The sequence below is a fragment of the Sander lucioperca genome, chromosome 12 (assembly GCF_008315115.2).
Source record: "Sander lucioperca isolate FBNREF2018 chromosome 12, SLUC_FBN_1.2, whole genome shotgun sequence".
NCBI classification, from domain to species: domain Eukaryota; kingdom Metazoa; phylum Chordata; class Actinopteri; order Perciformes; family Percidae; genus Sander; species Sander lucioperca.
This window is the reverse complement of record NC_050184.1, coordinates 13,808,788-13,824,299: the sequence shown is the minus strand read 5'-3', so window position 1 is coordinate 13,824,299 and position 15,512 is coordinate 13,808,788. Positions and strand designations below refer to the sequence as shown.

The 15,512-nt window shown below is 40.2% G+C and overlaps 1 protein-coding gene across 4 annotated transcripts in view; it reads right to left on the bottom strand.

Annotated features, from left to right (window-relative positions):
- The window catches only part of hdac7a (histone deacetylase 7a), a 70,982-nt gene that overhangs the window by 44,572 nt on the left and 10,898 nt on the right, over positions 1–15,512 (bottom strand). For 2 of the 4 annotated variants that reach the window (XM_031286319.2, XM_031286320.2), the window contains exons 1-2: positions 6,560–6,821; positions 5,258–5,326 (exon numbers count right to left, since the gene is read on the bottom strand). Coding sequence is in view for 1 of the 4 variants with exons in the window: in XM_031286318.2 (XP_031142178.1) it covers positions 5,258–5,326 (69 nt within the window). In the remaining 3 variants the exon portion in view is untranslated. Of the gene's footprint in view, positions 1–5,257; positions 5,327–6,559; positions 6,822–15,512 lie in introns of those variants that run through there. The other 2 variants (XM_031286321.2, XM_031286318.2) reach the window with 1 other exon arrangement.

The window sequence follows — 15,512 nt, the reverse complement described above, 5'->3', positions numbered from 1 at the left end:
ACGCACACACACACACACACACACACACACACACACACACACAATAAATTAACATGCATTAAGTCTCTCCTTCCTTCTCCACTTCACCAAGTTGTTGAGATTAGCCTGAATCTGTTAACGTCACTGACTATTCATCACACACATGCACGCACACACACACACACACACACACACACAAAACACACACCAAATGTAAAGGCAGGAGTACATCCAGATGAGAGTAGGTCCTATTACATCTGTGCTAACAACAGGCTATCTGATCCGAGGTCAGTGTCAGTCACATTGGTGATCTGGAGTGGATGTGAGCCATTCATTATTCTCTGCTGTGCTTTAGGTCAGACAATATCACAATACAGCGAGGAGTCTGGTTCGGAAAACTCATGATTAGGGCTAGACTGAGGCGCTGGCCTCCGTCATATCATCGATGTGCAAGATGATGAGGATTCCTGAAAGAGCTACATGCGTAAAACAGAACAGCAAAGTTTCACTTATTTACATCTTAATCATGATTCTAATTTAACAGAGGTTTTATTTCCATGAAGGCACCCAAGAATGTTCCTATCACTGAATGGGTAAAGTTTGGTCAGAATGCCTTAATGAGCTACTCACCATTTTAAGCTTACATAGTTTAAGAGAATAAAAATATCCAAAGATCTGATGAAATACAGGCTGAAATATTCAGTATCAATGGCTTCAGTATGAATTTGCTGTGAATTAAATTGCTTTTTGATAGAAGCAAATGGTAACACACAAATCGCTGGAGACTCAAAATGCTTCTTTATATCCAAGGCTTCTGATCTGGAGTGGTGGGTAAGACTGAGGTGAAAATTGAAGGGGTTTTTTCCCCCCAAAATGCCACAGGAATAAATCCTTAGAAAACTAATTCCATCAACTCCAGTACATTTCAACAGGATTAAAAGTTCCAATATGTAATATATTTACTGTAATAAATCCAAAAATGACCCAAATGCATCATCAGATATTAAGGAAACATGCTAAGTTGATATACTATCTTTTCTGACAACAATGCTAATGCCAGTATTTTCTCCTTTTGAAATTTACGTTCCATGACGGAATGTCTGTTTGTGTTTTGGCCTGTGTGTTGATATCACTGTCAATTTGACAGCCAGGCCGGGTCGCCAGATATACCTGTAAAAACGTAAACCCAGTGCGCTACAGCTGCAACGTTAGTACAGCCATGAAAGCAGCAAACAAACGAACAGGATAAACGGAGATAAATTCTACCAAACCTAAAAAAAACAACCTAACAGTAGCGTGACCAGAGACGTAACAAACCCCGGGTAATATTGGAGATGTATTTGAAAGATGGAGACAGCTTAGAGCCCAAAAGGATGCCGAGTTGGCTAATTTCCTCCTGAACAGGTAAGCATTAGCTTAAGGCAAATTTTTCACAGCTGCTAGGGACGGGCATTTTACGTCATTTCAACATTCGTATACTCACATTGAATTATACAGCTAGAGTACCCGAGTTGGTTACTCCAACAAAACAATTGAGATACAGCCAGTAAAGTGATCCCGACTGGTCCTGGCTAACGCCGCCATGCTAACCCTGCTAACGTTACCAGAGGACCAGGCTAGCGGGCCACGGCTGTTTACAACGTGTAGCCCTTTCAGCAGCCGTAGCCGACAACGGTGAGTTATTTTAAGCCAAGAGAGGGGGGCTGTAAATCGGAAAGAGAGGTCCGTGAGTTTGCAGTGTATGTAGCGATTGCCAAGCCAATAAAGTGTGTCAGGTGGAGAGGACGGCAAGGTAGTGTTAATTTTAGTGCCTCCTACTGTAATTCTAAGCCGATGAAGTGTGTCTGTCCGTCGGGTGGAGAGGACGGCGAGGTTGTTGTGTTTTTAGCGGTTCCTACCGTAATTCTAAGCCAAAAAACTGTGTCTGTCAGTTGGGTACAGAGCTCCACGTGAGCATGGGCTTTTATGACAATATAGTCAGCATCTAACGTTAGCTACTCCGCTGTGCTGTGAAGTAATGTCTGGCTATGTGAGACAAGCGTCTAGCAACGTATGCTGCAGAGAGAGAGAGAGAGAGAGACGTCCTGAGGGGGATGCAAACTGCGGCTGAAGGCCAATAACAGACCAATTACCCAGCTGACCACAGCAAGGAGCCTTTAGCTCAAAGGTTAATACAACATAAATTGATTTGACACACTACAATAACGTTAAGGACAATGTTTCCAGCTTCTATGTCCTATTTACACCAGATATGTGCAGGCTGACACACAGAAACAAAACAAAATACACACAATTAACAGACATGAAAGGTACTAGACTGCGCACACACACACACACACACACACACACACACACACACACACACACACACACACACACACACACACACACACACACACCGCCTTGGATGGTATTATATAACATTACCCCTGACATATCAAGTGATTTCATGCACCTAGAGGCAGGACAATCGAGCCATTTGTTCAGCAAGTCAAAAATAGCCGCCTCCTTCATTGCCGTCTACTATTACTACCATGTCGGCAATGCATTTAGGCTTTAAGGGGCCCCAAACTTCGTAATGACCGTAATATATCTCCAGAGGTTAATATAGTTGTTGATTAGTATACAATTAGTCATTCAACTATCAGGAGTCAGCTACCGGGATTTAATGACTTTTTACTGATTTGGAACAAAAACGCTACACACGCTGGAAATTCAAGATGGAGCACAATTTAGTGTTGAATAAAAAGTGTCGTAGCTGCAGCAGTATTACTATTCCTGATATATTACTGCTGTACTCAATAAAGACTAAACCTGTTGATCAAATAGTACAGTTAGGTCAGATTACTCAATACAAAGAAGAAGTGAGGAAGATTAGCGACAGGAAAAAGAAAAAAACATGAAACCAGAGTAAAGGCTTAGTAAGTAAAGGAATATAACATTTTTTACTTGTTCACTCCCTCTGCACTTCACTTAAACACTTAAATTGGCATGGATGTTTTGCCTTTAAGATGTCTTTGTATAAATGTTAAAGATATATAATGCACTGTAATAAACTGAAACAATTAGTCAATTAATGTATTAGTTGATCAACTTTAACTATTTAAATAATGGATTCAGTGCTTGTTTTGATGTTGTTTAAAGCTTTTAAAGTGTGATTATTTGCTGGTTTTCTTAATGTTCTGTGATATTAAACTCAGTATTATTGGCTTTGGCAATGTTGGTCGGACAAAAAAATTATTTCATTATGTGAACTTGGGCTTTGGGAAACTGATTTTTTTAAAGTAATTTATGACTTTTTAAAGACGAAATGGTAAAAAAAGACGAATGACAACTAACTCTTCTTCCATCAGCTGCCCCATTCAGCACAAACCAGTGACAAAAAGAAGCCAAGGATCAGCTGACCAGAGTGTTTGGAAACCAGGATCAGGAAGAGGATATGGTCTAGGGTTTCAAGCGAGCTGAGGCGATGCTAGAAGGTGGAGTTAAAACACTGCAGACCACTGATTGGTCAATCCTCCCTGGACATCCTGCACAAAGCATGCCATTTTTAAATAGCCAAGCTCCATCCATAGCGACTGCAACTTTTTTTTTTAGTCATAATCAACCCAAATTTTTAAGAAAGGCAACACGTAAAACTACATCGTACACTACGCCATGCAATTGAGGAAGTGTAGGCGTTCATACTGTATATGTGAGGTTATATGTGTATATTTGTGTGTGTGAGTAAACAACGAGAGATTAGAGAAGACAAAGGAGAAAGAGCCAGTGTCAGTTGCCCTGCATGGACAACACACATGTAACCAGACCCTACAGCCACCGCCATGACCTCACCGGGTTTTTCCACAGGCACACACACGCACGCACACGCGCACACACACACACACACACACACACACACACACACACACACACACACACACACACACACACACACACACACACACACACACATAGCAGGTCCTTGGTTAGCATACAGTCAGCGGGGCCTGGCACAGCGAGAGCCGGCTCCCATTCAGAGGGTCATGCATTGTAATCCTACACAGTGTGATCACACAGGCATGCTTCACAGTGGAGAATGCTAATCTAAACTAAAAGGCAGGACACAAAGAAACAGCCGGTTGTTGTTTCTGATGGGTGGAGCAGTGGATCAAATACATTTTGATCTCAGGTTGAAGAAGAAAGCTTTGAGTGTTTCCCATGTGAGTCAGCAGCGCTAAGCAAGCTGAGTCGCAGTGATAAAGTTTCTTACTGTACATAGTGAGGGGAAGCAGAATGGAAAGAAAATTGCCATAAAGATTTAACTGCTGCTGTTATGATGGAAATCAATGGTTATTATAAAGAAAGGCATTCGCAACCTGCCCATCGTACTCTATATTCCATTATAAAAAAAGGATTTTTTTCAAAATGGGGTGAGATGAGAGTATAAGGGTGAGGTCAGGATCACATCTTGTATCATACCAGTAATCAATGCTGACATTTTCATTGTCTAACTACGACCACATGAAAAATAATTGCAACTGGAAATGTGTGGGGAAATATTTGTATAATTCCATATGTTTCTCCGGTTTGTTTTAATTGCGTAAGATAACATTTCTGACACAATCAAGGAAGTGATTTTGAAAAAAAGTCAAGTAAATCCTACTTCTGTATCTTAGCACCATTGGCAGTTTTTTTTTTTTTTTTTTTTTTTACAATGCCTGCGAGACTAGTTAGAATTCAGGATTAAATAACTTTTTTACAAAAAATATCTACAACTGGCTATTTTTCACACTGTTAGCCAAAGACAGCAAAACGTTAAATGTGCCGTGTTGAATTTAACTTTCATACTTTTTTTTGTTTTAAAGTATGATGTTTTGATAGATAATAAACCACACTTCTGCATGACCTGCAGCAAACCAAATTTCTAAACCCACACATGAAAAGCACAGCGGGCCGAGAACATCTTTCCAACTAGGCCGACACCTGTTCTGTACTTTACTGCACTTGTCTGAGAATTAAACAGCTTAGATCATCTGCACTGGAAAAACTGCTGTCACCCAGGCTGTGTAATGTGTGTGTACGCTATAAAAAAGAAAATGTTGTAAAGAGGACAAGATGTAGTCCTGAGGGGGTTGACTGTAGACTGGCAGCATTTTTTCCACACAAATGTTTTAGCACTGACAGCTGTTGCTAACTTTAACACATTCAAGTAAAAATATTACCGACTCATAACACAACTACTTATTAAGTTACAGTTGGTATTTAGTACATTTTCTTTAGAGGTTAAAAGTCCTACCTGCCACAGTACGAAATATGTTGTCCTGTCTTTCTGTCTTTATGGTGTCACCAGAGGTGCTGATTCCATCTGTGGAGACAAACAGAACAATACATGAGTGAAATGCAGCTCATATACACACAATATAAAACAAGAGAATGTGGCAATTGGCAGATCTGAGTTCCAAAATGTTGCTGTTGTTGATCTAAAATTGTCCTTTCTGTTGTGAAAATATCAATTGCAGAACATCATAAACTATCCCAGATAAGTTGTTGCAAATCCCAAAAGAGGCACATAAAAGTCATAGATGACATAATGCTCCTTAAAGGGTTGTATTAGCAGACTTGGCCACCTGGTGGGTGCGGCTGGGCACAAGCTGAGTGCTCCTGTGATGTAAGTCCCAGCCCTAAGGTCGAATATTTAACCCAGATCTGGATAGAAAGATCATATAGTGTATGTGTATGGCAGTATTGGTTGGACTAGCAAAAAAAACACACACACACACACACACACACACACACACACAAATGAGACAAATAGAAAAAGTAGTGCATATGTTTTTTTTGTTTTTTTATTCTAAAGAATCATCTTTTTTTCTCCCCGTGTGTGTGTGTGTGTGTGTGTGTGTGTGTGTGTGTGTGTGTGTGTGTGGTGGACCTGTTTCTGGCTGAACATCTGTTCAGCAGCAAAAAGCTAATTGGGGTCAACCACAAGGGCCAGAAGTAAATAATATTTGAATAATATCTGAGAAAGTAAAAAAGTAAAGCTTTAGCTACCAGGCCAGACAGTTTCAACAAAACATTATTTTGTTCTGTTTACGAAGACAACCATTCCTACAGGAATCTACGGCGTGTCTACGGCACTCTGTAGCCTATTAGAGTGATCTTATCCTTCTTCATCACACTTTTATCTGTAGGCTAAGCCTATTTCTATAATATCGCTGTGGGAACAATCGTGTAGGCCTATATGATGAATAAGGAGTTAATAGTGACTTCGCGCTAGTTGTAGACACGCTTGTTTCACTATAAAGGCTAAAACAATCCTTTAGAGTCAGCAGACAGTAGCCTATATATAGCCTACAGTTCAGTTTTACTAGACGATTCTTATTTTCTCACGCACTAGCGCGTTTCACTTTATTGCGCTTGTGAGCTATTAAAACAGAGTAAAAACACCTGCGCAGGTACGAGCCACAGCCATAGTCTTTTCTTAGCAATGCAAAACTCCCATAGAAACAACGGCACATTTAACAAGTAAAGGGCACGCAGACTAACGAACTTCCAGCTGTTCCCACATCAGCCCTTGTCACCAACCAGTGTTGCCTACCTTGTAAGAAAGAACCCGGTAACACCCAACAGTCTCTTAAAAGAGTCGCAGTCCAAAACACTTAAAAAAAATAATCCAGCAAAACAAGTCCCTGTGCATCCAAAGAGAGCGAAACCCTGACGGGAGGTGATGGTGAGATCCGCTGGTGTTGTCAGTAGACAGTACAGAGGAGGAGGAAAAGAAAAGAGACTTATCGGAGGCAAGTTGCAAAAAAGAAAGTCCGGCCCCTCAAGTCCTGCCCCCTCCCCCTCCGCTCTCCTGCTGACAGAAATAGCAAGCAAGGCGGGCCCCACCAAAAATAGCCTCGACTTCACACGGACCTTCAGGACCATTGTTTTCCTGCACTGACTGACTCCCATTGGGTGCACACTGCAGCCAATCCGCGTTTGGCTCCTTGTGCAACAGTGTTAACTTTATTTCAGTGTGGGGACTCAATTAAACAATGGCCCCTACACTGTGGCTCCATCTGCTGTCAAAAACATCCAAACCAGCTGCTGTTACTGTGTAGCACCAAGCACAGGGATGTGGTTCCGGGGGCCCTGACACCTGCCAGGAGGCCCTTTGGAGGTACCCCAGTTTAATTTAGCTTTTTGCTTTTCACGCGCTTGAGTGCTAGGGTTCAACTTCCCTTTCGCACTCCCCACTCTCCCAAACTTTGTTCTGATATTTTACATTTCAACATTTTCATGAGTGAAGTGTTTCCAAAAAAAATGACAATCAGCCTCAGTGTCTCATTCAGTATGTTATTTTTGTGAGGGTGAAACAGCATTTAGACCAACATGTGACATTCCCAAGATGAAGCACGTGTTAGTGAGTCTGCTGCTTACAGACAAAGGAACCTCCATCACACACAGTAGTAACTTGGTAAAATGGTTTGGTTTGTGATACACTGCAATTTGTCCACTCCTGCGCTTGTAACATACAATGCGTGACATATTGTATACAGTCTGATCTCTCTGTGAGGTGAGGGCAAACTCTGATTCTAGTCATGCACTAATTGAGCTCATGTCTTGCAAAAGTCTAATGAAAAACATAATAGCATTAAACTAATTATTATTTATGGTGGTGGTGCTCTGGTGTAAAATAAAGGTTTGCACAAAACCAAAGCCTATACAAACATTCTCAGGAAACACAAATCTTCTCTTGAACTTAATTCTGTTTCCTTTTTAATTTTGGTTTCCTGCAATGTGAACATGTTTCGGTGCCTCTGGCTGCAGTTATCTCGAATGGTACGCCAAAAGAAAATCACACTATTGCAAATACAAATATGCTTTTACCAAACAAAATCAATAAGTGAACATAACGGCAATATTCCTTTCAATAATATTGGTGAGGCCGACAGTCCGGTAGTATATCTGCAGCAGAGATCGAACTCGAACATCTGAAAGGACTCCTGAACATTGTTTTCACGTCGTCATCGACAACAGAAGGGGAAAGCCTGTTGAAAGGGCCCTCATGGGGAAATGTTTGGAATACTTTCTGTGGGCCTAATAACAATGTCATATATTGTTGAGCTGCTCTATTGTACAGCTCTACAGACAGCTTTACTCGCTACTGTACATTTAATTCACTGAAAGGACTCAACCATGCCACAGTGGAGTTTTAATCTATCAGATTAAAACTGTAATTAATTTGCTCACATGCTGTAGGATTAAAGATTATATCATAGAATCCAGTAAATCTGTTATGAAAGAGAACACACCCCTGTACTGTAATATTGTTAGCAACCGGTCTACACAGTAAAATATGGACATTGCTGCGCTATTTGGTCAGCAGATCAGTTTCAAACATTGCAAAGGAGGATTGGTAAAAGACGAAACAGCCACAGTTAAAGGTCCCATTGCATGAAAGTTTCACTTTATGAGGTTTTTTAACATTAATATGAGTTCCCCTAGCCTGCCTATGGTCCCCCAGTGGCTAGAAATGGCGATAGGTGTAAACCGAGCCCTGGGTATCCTGCTCTGCCTTTAAGAAAATGAAAGCTGAGATGGGCTGATCTGGAATCTTCCCTTTATGACGTCATAAGGGGAAAGGTTACCTCCCCTTTCTCTGCTTTGCCCGCCCAGAGAATTTGGCCCGCCAATGAAAAAAGAGAGAGACATCATGGCTTGCAAACGAGCGAAGCATGGCAGTTGGTCAAGGCCACACCCCCACCCTCCACCTCGCCCCCCCTCTCTCCTCCTCAAGAGTATTTAAAGCTACAGACACAGAAATGGCACATACTAAGGAAAGCTCATTGTGGGACTGGCTCGTAGTGGCTGTAATTCTGCACCAAGGCTGAATTTCAGGAAAGAGACTTCAGATACATTATTAGGGGACCACTAAGGCCTATATAAAAGCATCCAAAAAGCAGCATGTCATAGGACCTTTAAATGACTCTTTGAGGGGATCTGGAAAACCAGATCTAATCATAGGCCCTCAAAGGACTGGAAATACTTACCATGTGGAAAAACGCCCATTCGATTTATGTAACCATGGTATGCATTATATTATCCCGCAGCATAATCAAAATAAGTAGGTAAATTATCCTTGTTACTATTTAACAAGTGACAATAAATAATTGTCAAGGACTTGGCTTTCTGCAGTCATTTATTGACACTTCTAAAACAAAAAAGTGTTGAGTAAAATTGTATTTCATTTTTAATAGTAGTACTTTGTTAATGTACAGCATTACATGAACAACTGTACTACATGTCTGTTGTTGTTATGAAGTACATAGTATCATCAAAAGTTGAGTTACATTTTACAGTTACACAAGTCATTTTTATTTATATAGCACGTTTTAAAAACAACAGGAGATGACGCAGTGCTTTAGCTACATATACAGTATCGTAAAAGAGTCATAAAAAGGTATTTATCATATACGCTACAATTCTTGTGTTTCATTTTACAGTTGTATTATTACAACTGTAACTAACCTTCTGTCAATGTTAATTACAGTTAATTACTGTGGAAATCACGATAGATTTCTTACAGTGAGACAATAATTTAACATTTAGTACTTAATGCATGCCCATTAAAGACATAATCCATTAGATTTAGGCTTCAAAAGAGACCGTACTACAGAATGACTGGAAGGAAGCTCTGAGGTAATATGGTTGAGCAGATTTGCCAAGAGTTACTGTAAAACCAGGGATGTGGTGGAAGGTAAAGTAGCCTTCACCCCCTTTGCATGAATTTATTCTTGTATTTGAATTGTATTGAATGTGAAACTGTATGTTGTCTTGCATGCTTATGCTTTTCTTGGCCAGGTCGCCGTTACAAATGAGAACCTGTTCTCAACGGCCTACCTGGTTAAATAAAGGTTAAATGCTAACCTAATCCTTTACAAGGTTGAGTCATAATAGACATTGCTGTTAGTCCTGTAAAAGTCATAGTTTTCTATGACTTCTACATGTCTCATGTCTACATGTCTCATTGGATGCTTTTGAATCTGAAGTTTTTTCCCCCCCCTCGTAATAGTGACAGATCCCTTTGTAATTTACACCTGCTGTAAGTACCTTTTATGAGGAATAAAAGCCATGTCATTTTCTACAATGTTCTGACATTGCATGTACAAATCTTTACTTGCTGTTGTAGCGCAGGATACCCCCGAGCCCATGTAGGAGGAAGTAGAGAGTCCTGTCTGTGTAGGCCACTGTGTTCTCAAACAAACACACGCACACACACACAAACACACACACACACACACACACATACGCACACACACACACACACACACACACACACACACACACACACACACACACACACACACACACACAAACACACTCACACGCCTACAGCACATAGGTTACTGTGGTAGCTTACATGACGCAGGGCCATCGTCTTGACAGTTTGTCTGGTTCTAAGCCTTCCTAGAATCAAGAGGCTGTTTGCCGCTCACACTGAGTCACAAACATCCTTAAATCGTCACTGACGTGTGGTCAGCATGACATACATTCTGTAACATCATACAAATCAATACATTATACGTCCTGCAACAAAAAAAAAAATCAATCCCAAAACTTTAATGAATGAAGATTTTTATTTTAAAATAAAAAAGTTCACATTTAGAAGAAATAAAAACGAAATGAATGATCATGATCATGATTACTGTCTTAAAAATAAGTCCTTATGGAATATTTGCTTTTTTGTACATGTGACAGAGGTACTTAGGTACTTTTTTCTTATTTTGGCCACTTCTATCTCTTCCCTGTTTTTTTCTGAAATGAACACTATCTGCATAAAACAGTTTTAAAATTTGTTATGAGTTTCACTCACACTTCTCAGTGTTTTCCCCCACTTTCAACCGTCCTTTTGTTTCCACAGAGCACAGGCGTGTGTGCATTTTATCCCTTTTTCCGATCTCAGCGTCAGCCAGGTCAACGACTGATGTTTCAGACCAATATTGAAACCAAGAAGCATGCGTCTGTATTCTGCTGGTGGTGCGCCATCGTCTGCAGTGCTCGCTCACCCTCGGGTGCCTCTGTGAACAGGGGGAACCCAGCACCGTTCCCAGAAACCCTCAGTGTGTGGGTGTAGAGCTCCATAACTGTGTGTGTGTGTGTGTGTGTGTGTGTGTGTGTGTGTGTGTGTGTGTGTGTGTGTGTGTGTGTGTGTGTGTGTGTGTGTGTGATTTCATGTGTCTAATGTGCATTGACGTAATGTGTGTGTGCAAGCTTATATGTGTGTGTGTGTGTGTGTGTGTGTGTGTGTGTGTGTGTGTGTGTGTGTGTATATGTGGTTAGTCCATTCAATTACACAATCTACCATGCAGTCTGAATCACATCCGGTTTCGAGCTGAAAATAACAAAACCACAGGGTGACAGAAAAGCAGCGCAGCAGGCAACCGCCCACAGGGAGAGAGGAATACATACATATACACACACACTCACACGGTCCAGCACTGGTCAGTTAGTACTTTCCACAAACAACATCTATTTTATCTAAAAAGAACTTTCCTGTAGAAAGCTGGTGCCTATTTGCTTGTTTTATCATTCGATTACTGAGATTTTAAATGGAAAAAAATGCTTTTTAAAGGATTGTAAAAGCCTCCACATTGCAACTGCATTAAGTAACTGCAAAATAAGATTATCTTAATTTATATTGATTAATCCATTTATGAGGCTATTGACTTTTTATAGGAAATAAGCTTCCTTTGCTTACGGCAAATAAAAAGCAAAATGCCTGCTAATTCAACACTGTTACAAAGAAAGTGTGGTCAGTATGGAACATGTAAAGCTACAGCACCGCTTCAGTTAAAAAATGTTGTAATCATTATGAAGGTTTTAGAAACACGATCAGTCGAACCTTAATGTAGCCTAAATCATACTGAAATGACACAGTTAAAAACAGGCAGTCTGACATTTGTAGCTTTTTTGTCAGTACTACAGGGGCAGGATGTGGTCAACTTTCTGCTACAAAGTTGCCTCCCACCTGCAGACATGTGCTCTTGCTACAACACGACAATTGACATGAGAAGAGGTTTTTTACATACAAAAGTGTCGACACAAAACTCAACTGAAATCCTCACAGAATGACGGTTGGAAGAATGCATAACGCAAAGGAGTAAAAAATGACTGGTTTTAGGGTCCAGTGACTCGAGCTGTGTCAAAACTCACCTAGCCTGCAATACTTTTTTGGGACAAAAATGTTTTTGTTTGACCAAATATAGAAGACTGTCCATTAATAAAAGCAGGCATAAATGTAAAACTCTTAATGTATATTCATCAGGTAGCTCCTTATTTAAATTACTTTTTAAAATGTTGTTTTACCTCAACTCTCCCATTTGAAAGCAGAAGTCTCATTGCGTGACACGAGTTTTGCTATTCTGAACCATATGCTTTTGATTTCTTTTTATCTGAAACGTATCTTTCCCTGTCTAGTCTGACTATCTGTGGTTGTCTTTTTTGTTCTTTTTTATTTCTGTTTTGTTTGTTGTTGTTGATCTTTTAATGTATGTTTGTAAATTTGTTCAAAGATGGCACTTTTTTGTCTGATTAAAATGAAGTATAATTACAAAAAAAAATGTTTGGGAGAAAAACATGTTTATATTTCTCACAGTAAGCTACTGAAAAAAAGTATTACCAAACCCAGGTATCATATCGACACTAAAATGTCAAACGATTCCCAGGCCTACCCATGACACATGATAGATACTGCACATCAAACTACAGCAGCTGGCGTATGACTTTAATTTATAATCTGCATCTGTTGTTTTAATTATCTAGTGAGGCAGCATCTCTCTGTAACAAGGCAATACACATAGGAGTCAAGAGAACACAATTGGGGGCATCTAGAGGAAATTTACTGTAAAAAAAAAAAAACTTAAATTTGAACAATTACGTTCATTTATAACGCCTTCACATCCGTCCACACACAAGGAAAGATACATGCATTTTTATTCCACTTTTATTAAGAGAATTGTGCTGCACTGAGCCTTTCCTGTAAGCAGTTATGTGTCTGATTCTTTATCTACCATGTACGGACAGTGTGTCGTCGTTAAAAAAACACAGCACATGCGCTTGTGTGAACATGAATGAGCCTGTTTTACGTAACAGAAAAGGGTATGACCTGTATTTCCACTAATTATGAAACACAGTGGTCCCAGTAAGCCGTTTGAACACAGTTAAAGTAGAAGCATACAGTCACTATCTGTGAAATGGAATTAGCGGGCATGGAGGTTTTAGAGAGAAGAAATGAGGGAGGTGAAAGAACAAGGGCATGGATTAGAAAGAAAAAAAGTGACTGAGGAACAGCAGAAGAAAGTCAGGAAGGGAATAAGATAAGGTGAATGACAAGGTAGGGTCAGTAAGAGAGGGAAAGAAGAAGAGAGACAGGAGGAGAGAAAGAGAGCAAGAGAGAGAGAGAGAGAGAGAGAGAGAGAGAAGCTGAGAGCACTGTAATAATGTTTGGCCTTGGTCTGCCAGCAGGGTCCTTCCCCTTAAGAAGCCAACAGGAATGCGAGGAATGCTGCATGAGAAGAAAAGGGAAGGAGCGGAGGAGAGGGGGAGAAACAGAGGAGGATGATGGGTAAAAAAGAAAAGCCAAAAAGAAGGAGGAGGCGAAGGGAGGAAAGCGGGGGAATCCAGAGCGAGATGAAGATAGACAGAGGGAGACGGGAAGATGAAGGCAGGGAGAAATATGAGACACTGAGGAAAATACTTATTATCTTTAGTGGGCTGAGTAAACACAAGAACAAAGAAGGTGAAGATAATAAGGCTGGAAAATATTGTGGAGGAAAAACCTGAGCTCTATTTGTGCGTTAAATTTTGGTGCATGCATGTGGATATTCATGTATGCACGCAACCATGTGTGTGTTTTAACATACTTGCAGTCACGTATGCTTGTATGTGTGCGAGAGAGTATCAGGGTGGGGTCAGCTGCAACTACACTCAAACTGTTCTGAATGCAGCTGGCTTTCCTTTCAAAGTTTCTCTTTGCCTGTAATCTCGGTGCCAGAAATTTCACACCTGCAGTATTCTACAGAAAATACACTCTTTCCATGTGGGTGTCTCGTGGCGGTCAGTTGATAATCATGAGATACAGACAGACAGAGACTTTGCACATTAGCACGTACACGCTCAAATCATGTGTAACCTTTCTGCTTCATGGAAGATAACGTGAAGGCTACAGGGTTATTTAAAGCAACCAATACGCAGAATGCTGCTATTGAAGAAAATTACATATTTCGCCTCCAGAGACTGAGCTTACTGATAACATACTGTACTCACAACTACTGCCCTATAACGCAGTAACTACTTATTTAGCATAATATGACATTAGTATGCCATGGGAAGTATAAGTTCTGCAAAAACGGTCAAATTTGCAGTAACTGCATTCACTCTTGTTTGGGAAATCTGGGCTCTAGAACCCAAACTATCACACTTAATGCATTCTCTGTCACAGAAAAAAAAGCCATCACAACAGCCAAAGCTACATCAAGTCAAAGCTTTCTGGTGAAATAGTCACAGAAAGCCTTATCTGACTTGTCTGTCTGTCTGTCTGTCTGTCTGTCTCTCTCTGTGTGTGTGTGTGTGTGTGTGTGTGTGTGTGTGTGTGTGTGTGTGTGTCTGTCTGTCTGTTTGTCTGTATGTCTGTATGTCTCTCGGTATGTCTGTCTGTCTGTCTGTCTGTCTGTGTGTCTGTTTTTCTGTATGTCTTTCTGTCTGTCTGTCTGTCTGTCTGTCTGTCTGTATGTATGTCTGTGTGTATGTCTCTATGTCTGTCTGTGTGTCTGTGTGTCTGTCTGTCTGTCTATCATTGAAAAACTTTATCATTAACTGACATCTGGTCATTTCTGTTCTGTTGCTGCAGACAGTGGCTAAATTGATTCAAGATTCTGCTTTTAACGTTATAGGAATCCATGCAATCTGGTGTGTTTAATCTACATTTAAATCACATATTAAATGGATTAAACTGCATATTCATTTATCATGTCCATTTCAAAATGATCAGAACAGGAAAACCTCCTGTTGTTCCGACTCAGGAACGTTCATGCATTATTTCAATATGGTAAACCCCACTGCTGGCCTTGTAGTCACATCATTTAAATAGCACTGAGTTACCTTGCTGTGCTTTATTTGGAGAGGTTTGTTAACGACAACATACAGACAAACTTTTTACATTAGATGAATATATTGATTTCATTTTAATTTAACTGTGTGTTATAGTTGCCTCCCAACCGCAGAGATGTGCTTCTGCAAAGGCAGGAATAGGAAACATCATCGTATGTTTTGAGTCCAGTGACTAGAGCTTTGAAACTCAATATCTTTTAATACTGACTGAAACACAAAATACTGAAAAACTGTCAATTACCATAAGCTGGCATTAATGTCAAATTCAAAGGTTCAAAGGTTAAAATAATGTTGGAGCTGAGTGTCGCGATTTTGGTTTCATATCGCATATTGTTACAGCCCTTTTATTTATATAAAATTATACCTAATTTTGGAGTTAAAAAGCAGAAATTGTG